This window comes from Alexandromys fortis, unplaced genomic scaffold, assembly GCF_014885135.2.
Source record: "Alexandromys fortis isolate MF-2015 unplaced genomic scaffold, M_Fortis_MF-2015_v1.1 scaffold_60, whole genome shotgun sequence".
Taxonomy (NCBI): Eukaryota; Metazoa; Chordata; class Mammalia; order Rodentia; family Cricetidae; genus Alexandromys; species Alexandromys fortis.
Window position 1 is genome coordinate 8481407 of NW_026067946.1, and position 11312 is coordinate 8492718.

At 38.3% G+C, this 11312-nt stretch overlaps 1 protein-coding gene across 1 annotated transcript in view; it reads left to right on the plus strand.

Annotated features, from left to right (window-relative positions):
• The window catches only part of Fem1c (fem-1 homolog C), a 24316-nt gene extending 14750 nt beyond the window's left edge, over positions 1-9566 (plus strand). Inside the window, exon 3 of the mRNA XM_050149257.1 lies at positions 5031-9566. Coding sequence (XP_050005214.1) covers positions 5031-6340 — 1310 coding nt within the window. The 3' untranslated portion in view covers positions 6341-9566. The remainder of the gene's footprint in view (positions 1-5030) is intronic.
• The last annotated feature ends 1746 nt before the right edge of the window (positions 9567-11312 follow it).

Consider the following 11312-nt stretch of genomic DNA (forward strand, 5'->3'; position numbering starts at 1 on the left):
AAAAAAAAAAAAAAAAAAAAAAAACAGTCTTGGTGTATATATTGACTCCATTGCTTGGCACAGACTTTCATACATCAGCATGAATTCTTTTATGTGTTTGCTATTAATTAATTGCAGGAGTCTTTAACATTTTATATGAGTGAAAATGCTCCCTCCAAGTGCTTTTTAAGGAATTTTACCATGTCTTAACACCTGAGCACCCGGTAGGTTGCTGTTCTGAATATCTTTGGAAGCATCCACTGAATATGGCTACTATCCTTCTAAATTCTCTTTGCTGTTTTTGAAGCTACATAGCTGAAGATCAGTCACATCATATTAACTTTCTATAGAAAGTCTGTGAGTTAATGTTTAATATGCCATTAGCTAGCTAGCTTGAAATTTAAAAGGATGCCCACTTAATAGAGGTGCCTTTTGAGAAATTATACAAGTTTCCATTATATATTTGGTGAAGGGAATTATTTTTCTTCAAATGAATTTGCTCAGGCATTGAAAATTGTGTAATACAAAGAGCATTTCTTTTTTTTCTTTAAATTTATGAAATTTCAATGTCAAATACCTTTATTTTAAACCATTTTTAAGATTTTCATTTTTATCTCGTGTACATTCATGTTTTGATTGCATATGTATTTGTGTGAAGGTATTGGGTTCCCTGGAACTAGAATTATAGACAGTTGTGAGCTGTCATGTGGGTGCTAGGAATTGAACTTGGGCCCCCTGGAAAAAGAACATGTGCTCTTAACTGCTGAGTCATTGTCAGCCCCCAAATAACCTTCATTTTGACTTATGATGCTTAAACATTGCATTCTATTTTTCATTGTTTCTTACTTTGAAAGTAGAAGACATAAGGTAATCCTGCTAAGTATTTTGGAACTATAAATTCATAATAGTATAAGAGTGACACTGTGTTTTTTTTTCCCCATTTCCAAATTTTAATCTTTTTATACAATGTATCTTAATCCTATCTCTCCTAATTCTTGGGCTGCCGCTAACACGTCTCCCTGGTCCTTTCATGTCCCCTCTCCCTTCCTCCCTTTTTCCCTCTCCCCGTAACCTACTGAATCTCGTTAGTGTTGCCTGCTGGAATGTTTGGTTGGATTGGTTTTGTACAAGTAATCCTAATGGCAGCAAGTTCATGACTGCAATGGCCGTGTCTAGAAATCAGTGTTTGTGACACTTCCCCATCCTCTGGCTCAGACGTCTCCTGAACCTTGTGAGGGTATAGATTCTCACTTAGGACTGAACACTCAATAAATAATCATTTATTCTCATAGTAAATAGTCATTATTCTCAGAGCTTTGACCAGTGGTTGTTTCCTTCATTAACTACTGACTGCTGCAGAAATGCTTTCCTGGCCAAGATTGAGGGCAGCATTAATCTGTGTGTATGAATGTGAATTTTTAGAAGGCAGTTTGACAGTATTTTAGTGAAGCAGTAGTGGGTTCCTCCAGGCCATATGACCGCCTGAGCCTGGGCTTTTGACTAGCTTTGCAGGATCTGGCATAATTCCCTCTTGAAGAGCAGGTCTCATATCTAATCAGAAAGCAGTTGGTTATCCCCATAACAACCATGCCACTGTGCCAGTGTGTACATTCATTCACCTGGCAAGTCAGTGTTGTGACATGCAAGGTGTGCTGCTGTGTAAGTCCATCAATGACTTTTCTTTTCCAGCAGGCTTTGTAGAGCTTTCTGACACTCAAAAGGTGTAGCCGTCAGGGAGAAAGTTTTCCAGTCAGTTCCAGCTAGGTTTCTCTATGTCCTACAGTAAAGTGTGCTGTCTTCAGCAATAGTGGTGTAGGAGGTTCTTCTTTTTGTGTGTTGTTTTCATTGGTTGAATAAAGAGACTGCCTTGGCCTTTTGATAGGGCAGCCCTTAGGTGGGCGGAGTAGACAGAACAGAATGCTGGGAAGAAGGGAAGTGTGGCAGATGCTATGATTCTCCTGCCTGAGACCGACCCTGGTTAGACTCATGCCGGTAAAAACCACAGTCAAGTGGCAATACACATTAATGGAAATGGGTTAATCAAGATGTGAGAGTTAGGGCTGGAGAGATGGCTCAGTGGTTAAAAGCACCGCCTGCTCTTCCAAAGGTCCTGAGTTCAATTCCCAGCAACCACATGGTGGCTCACAACCATCTGTAATGAGATCTGTGCCCTCTTCTGGCCTGCAGGCAGAGTACTGAGAATACTGTATACATAATAAAAAAAAAAAAAAAAAAAAAGATGTGAGAGTTAGCCAATAAGAGGCTAGAGCTAATGGGCCAGGCAGTATTTCAGTGAATACAGTTTCTGTATAATTATTTCCCGGGCTAAGCTAGCTGGGCGGTGGGACACTGCCCACCACTCCTCATTACTACACAATAGGATCTTTCTATCTAGTTATTGTGAGCAGCCTAGTGCAATGGCAGTATCCTGTATTGTTTGGGGACCCTCCATAACCTCCTTTGCCAGTAACTCGTAAAGGGGGGGGGGTACCACCTTGCTAGAGATTTCCATTTAATAGCCTGTATCTTCTAGAACTATTTTCAATTTTTGGCAGGTATTGGTACTGGCATAGAAATGTAAGAACAGAAAGTTAACTTCTTTTCCCTTTGTAGTTAATCCTTTTTTTCAGGCCCCACCCTCTGTCCATCATTGGTCTGCTACTGTCATTACTGTGTTGTAGGCACTATTTTAGTAGTGAAATTTAGACATTTATACCCACAGATTTTCCCTTTTTGTGTATCTGTGCCTCTGTCTCCTGGCTCCCATGTACTATTCCTTCTGCTAAAAAAAAGAAAATCCAAGATATTTAGGCTTTTCTTAGTAATAAATGTTTTTTTATCTGTGTGTTATTTTTATTTATCTATGATGTGGATCTAGAATTTGGCAGTTCTTTTCTGTTAGGGGTTTTCACTGTGATTCAGTGTCTCAGCTGTGTTCCTAGTGAAACTTTGCTGTTTATCTTGTGACTTTCTAGCAGAGAATGAGTGGAAAGCCTTCTGTGGTTTAATGCTTTTCTCTTTGACCCACCACATCCCTTTATTGAACCTTAATACAGGTGCCCTCCACCTGTATTAATATTGGAGACAGGGTCTCTCCACAGCTTTGAAGGTGTTAAGTAGGCTGGTCTGACTGACTGGCTGGCTGGCCCCAAGAGTCTACTTGTCTACTCCCTCCCTACTGCTGGGTTTGCAAGTGAGTGCCACCACACTCAGCATTCTCTACTCAGGTTCTAGGAATCAAGGTCATTTCCTTGCTTGCAGGGGAAGCAGTTTACCAACTGAGCATTTACCCCAGTCCCCTCCAATCATCACAGAGGAGAAAACAACATACAAACAGAAGAGCTGAAGAAAAAGTCCAGGGAGCCGAGCCGGGTGGTGGTGGCGCACACCTTTAATTCAGCACTCGCAGAGGCAGGTGAATATCTGTGAGTTCAGGGCCAACCTGGTCTACAAGAGCTAGAGCTAGTTCCAGGGCAGGTTCCAAAGCTACACAGAGAAACCCTATCTTGAAGAAAAGAAAAAAAAAAGGCGCCATGAGACAATCATGAATATAGTTACTGACACAAATTTCTATATGAGGTTTAACATATTCACAGAGATTTTTTTAAAAATTGAATATTCAAGGAAATCTGAAAACTACAAAAAAAAACCAAAGATACTGTAGAACTAAAAAAATTCAGTGGGTGGCTTTTTAAAGTGGATTACTCCTAGCAGACTAGAAAATTCCTGAACTAGAAGGTGGGTCATAAATATGCTCAGAGTGATGTGCTGCAGACACTTTCTACAAACAATTGTATATGTACATACCGAAAATCTGCATGCCGGCTTCACTTCTGATCAATGGTCAAATGGTTATTGTTACCCTTAGATATGATATCTGATCCATACTATTTCTATAGTCTGTTAGTAATATGCTAGTGTCTTTTGTGAGTTTTAATTCATGTTTAGGGTGATGTGGTAGTGTTAGAATGTTTAGACCATCTAAAAAGAATGTTTAAAAAGTTAAATTGTAGGGGCTGGAGAGATGGCACAGAGGTTAAGAGCATTGCCTGCTCTTCCAAAGGTCCTGAGTTCAATTCCCAGCAACCACATGGTGGCTCACAACCATCTGTAATGGGGTCTGGTGCCCTCTTCTGGCCTGCAGGCATACAGACAGAACATTGTATACATAATAAATAAATAAATATTAAAAAAAAGGCAAAGAACAATGGAGTACCTGACATCATCTTTCAGCAATTACCTGTACATACAGGCTTATTTATGTGCACATGTGTACACGCACATGTGTGCATGAATGCACAGACACTCGCTATCTGAATGTACTATAAGCANGTGTTTTTAAGAATTCTTTGTAACAAATTTTGACTTTAACAGTTAACTCAGTTGTTTAGGGGGGAAAAGCCCACTATAAAAATGAAGTAGCGGGCTGGAGAGATGGCTCAGTGGTTAAGAGCACTGCCTGCTCTTCCAGAGGTCCTGAGTTCAATTCCCAGCAACCACATGGTGGCTCACAACCATCTGTAATGGGATCTGGCGCCCTCTTCTGGCCGTCAGCCATACATGCAGGCAGAACACAATACATAATAAAAAAAAATAAAATCTTAAAAATGAAGTAGCTCCTAAAGACAAGATTTTCCATTTATAAATGGGGAAACTGACCAAGAGATCTGACTGTCTGCAAAGTTACAAATGACTTCATTTTATTTCATCCGTTTTTGTTCAGAGAATATCACTTTTATTTGAATATGAATGAGAAGTGCCAAGGGGCCACTGATTCAGGAGCATTATCTGTTGACTTTATCTGGGTGGGTGTGTTGTTTTGTTTTCCTTTTCGTATTCATCTTAGTTGAGTTATTTAAGAAGTATCATGAGTATTTTCTTCTGCTCCTGCTGTGTATCAGACACTAATATTAGATGCTGGAGGTAATCATTTTCTCCTTTATGATTGTAATAGATCCTACTTGTGGTTGATTGGCATTGTCTGTGCTTTCTTTTCAGGTTGCATTATAGCCTGGTTGTTCAAAGTGTGTTTTTTTCCCCTTCTCTTTAAGGCAATACAGCATTGCATGATTGTGCAGAGTCTGGAAGCTTGGACATCATGAAGATGCTGCTTATGTATTGTGCCAAGATGGAAAAAGATGGCTATGGAATGACTCCTCTTCTCTCAGCAAGTGTGACTGGTCACACCAATATTGTGGATTTTCTTACACACCATGCCCAGACCAGCAAGACAGAGCGTATCAATGCTCTAGAGCTTCTGGGAGCTACATTTGTTGATAAAAAGAGAGATCTACTTGGGGCTTTGAAATACTGGAAAAAGGCAATGAACATGAGGTACAGTGATAGGACTAATATAATCAGTAAACCAGTTCCACAGACACTAATAATGGCTTATGATTATGCCAAGGAGGTAAACAGCGCAGAAGAGTTAGAAGGTCTCATTGCTGATCCTGATGAGATGAGAATGCAAGCACTGTTAATTAGAGAACGTATTCTCGGTCCTTCCCATCCTGATACCTCTTACTACATCAGATACCGGGGCGCTGTCTATGCCGACTCTGGAAATTTCAAGCGATGCATCAACCTATGGAAGTATGCTTTGGATATGCAGCAGAGCAATTTGGACCCTTTAAGCCCAATGACTGCCAGCAGCTTACTGTCTTTTGCGGAACTATTTTCTTTTATGCTACAGGACAGGGCTAAAGGCTTGCTGGGTACCACAGTTACATTTGATGATCTCATGGGCATATTGTGCAAAAGCGTCCTTGAAATAGAGCGAGCTATCAAACAAACTCAGTGTCCAGCTGACCCATTGCAGTTGAATAAGGCTCTTTCCATCATTTTGCATTTAATTTGCTTACTAGAAAAAGTTCCTTGTACTCTAGAACAGGACCATTTCAAAAAGCAGACTATCTACAGGTTTCTTAAGCTGCATCCAAGAGGAAAGAATAACTTCAGCCCCCTGCATCTGGCCGTGGACAAGAATACTACATGTGTAGGGCGGTACCCTGTCTGTAAGTTTCCATCTCTGCAAGTTACTGCGATAATGATAGAATGTGGTGCTGATGTGAACGTCAGGGACTCTGATGACAACAGTCCCCTGCATATCGCTGCTCTGAACAACCATCCAGACATCATGAATCTCCTTATTAAATCAGGTGCACATTTTGATGCCACAAACTTACACAAACAAACTGCTAGTGACTTACTGGACGAGAAGGAGATAGCTAAAAATCTGATCCAGCCCATAAATCATACCACCTTGCAGTGTCTCGCTGCTCGTGTCATTGTGAATCATAGAATATATTATAAAGGGCATATCCCAGAAAAGCTAGAGACCTTTGTTTCACTTCATAGATGATAATTGGAACAGTACTTCAGCACTGCTAAAGCACGAGTTGGTAACAGTTGTTTCATAAATGAGCACTGTTGTGATAACACCAGCATCCATTTAGCTTGATATCATTGTGCTCTCATTGGCTAACGCATTGTAAGCATCAAATTTGCAGGATTGGTTTCCCAGTATTTAATATAAATAAACCGTATAATATATTGTTTGTGAATTATTGAGAAATGTGATATCATATTCAAATTTCTAAAATTGTCTGCCAAAGGCCATTCTGGTTTTGTTTGCTCTGTTGGGTGGTAGAGACAGAGTTAACTGTTTTCAGTGATGTCTTAATACTTTACTAGTTTATGAATTTTATGCAGTTGAAAGTCATCCTCTTGGGCTCCCACTTCTTTTGTCTTCAAGTTTTGCCTGTTTCCACTTTTTTTCTCCTAACCATTTCTGCTACATGTTCCCTGAACCTTTGGATCCTGCTAGGTCATAAACCTTATGGACTTGTTCACCATTTGCAGACCATAAGTGCTTTATCTTCTCTATGCACCGGCTTAAACTGGACTGTTGTGTGTTGGCATATTCTCTATGCAGCAGTTGGTCAACTTCAACTCAAAACACTGTTTTCTTAAGTTACAAAGTTTATTTCACAAAAATACTCTTAGAGCATGTCAGTTTTTAGAATTGCCGGTAAGCTGTTTGAGCTCAAACTTTTTTTCTTTTTAAATTTTATGTTTTGTTTTGCTTTGTTTCTTCACATCTGAGGTTTCTTTCTTCAATCTACAGAAAGTTTTTGTATGCTAAATTTGGGAAACAAATCTATTACAACTCATTAACCCAGTTGAAATTTAGGTCTGTCATCTTAGTATATCATGCAGTAAAGGAAGACCTTTCTAAAGTGGCCTGCCTTTCCTACTGCTCCAGCGTTGTCCTGCTTGTGCTGATGGTGTGACTAGGTATAGAGAATCTGCTTCAATTTAACCTCAGAGTTTATCACAAGCTTAATGAGTCCCATTGAGCTACTCAGTCGTTGAACTGCAGACCACCTTTAGTTACAAAGAGGCTAAAGCATGTCAGTGGCATGATGCTTGCCAAGCCAGACCTAGGCGTTTCAGGTAATTATGGTATTTTAGTATGCAATTTACTGCCATAGTATCAAAGGTCAATAACAGTGTTCTTTCTTTCTTCAAGTTTATGTATATCTTTTAAAGATAACGTGCATGAATTACTTTGATCTCAATTATTTGTCACCCTATTAAACACAAAAGATTGCACAGTGATTTCTGTACCCTTAATAAAAGCGCCTCCTTCCCATCTTTCCCTCCCTGCCACTTCTCCCCTCAGTTCTTTCTCCCCTCTCCCTCTTATTATTATTATTTTTTCCTATCATAGATTTGTTAATGCCACAGAAAGGGCTCTTTTGACTTAAGGAAAGATAAGTGAAAATTAAAACATTCAGGTAATCACTCAGCACTTTACCGTACTCAGTAGATTCACAATGGTACATTGCCCTGCAGCTGTAGTAAAAAAAATTGTTCTGAATTAAATGTTCCTTATTGATTCTAGGGAAAAAATCAGTTTGCCTGTGAACTTCATGATCTGGATCACTTGGATTTAGAGGATGACATTTTATCCTGAGGGTTGATGTAATGTTAAAGAATTGTCATTGAGATCACATTCATCTTTATTTAGTAAAAATTTGTAATGAAGAGTAGTAAATAAAGAACATTAGACATTTTCATTAAGCAATTGAGGTTTAATTTTTTAAAAAGTATCTCAACTCATTTTACTACATTTTTATTTAAATTTTACCATTGGAAAGATGAATTACTTATCACTGGGCTCTTTTTTAATCCTTTGATGAAGAGGTTTTTACTGTGTTTTATTTATTGTGGGGCAAGTCTGATAAAATATTTGAGCTGCTATATATAAGAATAATATGTCATTTAGACAGATATTAGAAATATCAAACTATTTTGAAATCGTCTGCCTCTAACTTTGGTATGCTTGAACTCTCTTTTAAAAAAGACAGGAAAGCTTGGCCATTTTGGTAAGTCATCATTGGTTGATCTTACTTTTGGGGTAGAAGATGACAATTTGACCATAAGGGATTTAATACCTGCCTTCCCCTTTGCCCAGAAGAGTCTGGCTTACATGTTCTTAGAGCAAGGCTCGTCTGACTTGCATCTCATAACCCCGTATGAGATCAGGGTATCGCAGAGTGGCTCCCTTAAGGAAGAGCAGATACCTTGGAACTGGTCTTCAATCCTGAAAGCTGCAGTGCTGTATTACAGTCAGGGGGTGGCTTTTCCCTTTCTTTTTGTCCACTCCAGAAATGCCATTGGGAGCTCTTGAAAAGGCAACTCAAAATTAGCCAGGATTTTATTTTATTTAAGTTGGTTCAGGAGTACAACCTCAGATAACTGTTAGGGCCTTCATCAGAAATCGTGAGACTGAATAAAATACACAATTCTTAAGTTTGAGGGTTTGGCTTTGTCCATGGTGAAGAAGTGATCTAATTGTATTTATTTGAATCCAACTAAACTGGGCAATGTAACGTGGTAGTATTGGCTGGCATTAATGTGTAAATCTCAACAATGTTTCTCCAGAAATGCCTCTGAATTTCAGATGTTATATAATTTTGATCGTTTGAATAAGAGAAATGGTTATTTTATCCCGATACCAGTCTCCTTTCCAAAGGTAAATAAATGTCAGGTTTAATGTCATTTTTTCTTATCCCGAGGTCTGACAAGCATAAGCCCCAGTCAGCAAGATAACTTGGTGCCCTTTATGATTTTGAAGTTAAGTGATTGCTCATTTGCAAAGAAACAATTAGTAATCTTTTAAAAAGAACCGAACTCATTTACTATAAGTTGAGAAATTGTTTATATTTGGAAATTTTTTTTCCAGTTGCCCAGCAGAACCCCTCAGCTGAATGCACAGGTGCGTTAGTCCCTGTAAGGAGTTCCCAACAGGAAATGGGTGAGGAGTAGTGTTCCTCACCCTATACAGTGGCACCATTACTTGGAACTCAAACCACTTTGAAGTTAGATACTAAGGAAAATGAATTGTTTGTCATCCTTTTTCTTTTCCTTTCCCTATTGTGTGTCACTAAACAACTAGTTTCTTTCCCTCTTGTTGGTTTAAAAGAAGTACTGTATCAGATGCCAGCCAATAAATTGTCACACAATGGAAAAACGATATGCCACAGCATTGTAAGGTTTAATAAAATTAAATTTGCACCAAACTTAAGTATGCTCTTATTAATTTTTAATTCTTAATGGGTGTTACCTGGAAATATATTACAGTGGATTCCGGGATTACTTTTTTAGAAAAACTGCCTACTTGATAACTTATAGCCAATTAGAACTAACACCATTTATTAATGCTCTGCTGTGTAAATAAGATGACTTGTATACAGTTTGTTGCAATGTTTTTTTTTTTTTTTCTGGTAAATACTATAGGAAGACTAGTGAAAAGCACAAAGGACTACTTTTAAGCTTGTTCTTATCCGTATTAGAAGCGTGTGCAGTGATAGGCTTACAATGACGGTAAGTTTTCTGTATTTCTGTTTCAAGTGATAAAATCTAAGTTCCTTTCCCTGTGTCTTATCTAATACAAGATTTTAATTGACCTAGAAAGTTGGTCATAATTCTAAACTCATGAGTATAAATTAGATTCCAGTGTCATAACTTTCCCCTTTGGAATGTCAATCAATGTACCATATTACTGATAAGTATATATCTCTTTTTGAGCATTCGTTTTTAGTCCTGTGTGTGTTAACTATGGTTGTCCACATCATTGCCACAAATACTAAAAGAAAAATCTTACCTAACTTAAAAGGAAAAGGGTATCTTATTTTTAAGATTTTGAACAACAAGATGTGTGTGAGATCCTCTACCTCACAATGCCATGCTTTGTTGGAGTTTGGCCTTTGGGAGTTAAGAGGAATAATTGGTTCCTGAGTATCATGTTACTTTATTTTATGTTTATCATAAAAGGGCCATTAAAGATTTTCTCATTATAGGTTTACATTACTATGTGAATTGAATTGGTTTTCCTCATGAGTCCCTTTTAACGATTTGATGACAAATGGTTTTGTTAGTACAGTTGGGATGTACTTATTTTCTATGCTGTGGTGTGAGTGAGAGGTACCCAAGATTTGACATAATACCAAAACTGAAAATGGAATGATGATTCATATATATATGAATCATAAAAATTATCTAATCTTTGTTGAAGAGAGTTTTACTAATGCAAGATGTTTGAGTTAGTTTTTTTTTTATGAATCTGTTTTCTTTTTCCAGTGCTGGTATTACAGAAATGAGCCCAGTTAACAAGTCTACTTTCTTGGCCAGTAGGTAGCAATTTCTGTTTATTTTTCTGGTAGCTAGTGTTAAAAGATCTGTGACTTAGATGTATGAGCAGAGGCTGCTTATTCGTTTCCTGGCCGCCCAGACCCGAAGTAATCACACAGAAATTATTAATTAAAACACTGTTTGGCCAATTAGCTCATGCATATTTGTAGCTAACTCTTACATCTTGAATTAACCTATTGCTATTAATCTATGTATCACCATGAGGCTCATGGTTTACTGGTAAGGTTCTCTGGTGTCTGTCTCCTGGCAACTGCATGGCATCTCCTCTGATTCCACCTTCTTTCCTCTATCTGCTTGAAATTTCCACCTTACTCTATTCTGGCCTGTCATAGGCCAAAGCAGCTTATTTCTTTAACCAATAAAAGTAACACTATATACAGAAGGACTTCCCACTTCTCTGTCCAAATAAAAAGGAAGGTTTTAACTTTAACATAGCAAGATGAAGGCGTAAGTCACAAAACAATCCCACACCAGTTTGGAATTATGATTAATAGAAGGGTTATTTATTTAAAGGAAAAACTTACAGATCACTGCTCTAGACAGCAGCCCTCTGCCCTATCAGGAACAGAGTCTAGTAGCTGGAAGTGGAGTCTGAAGCAAGAGAGCGCACGGCT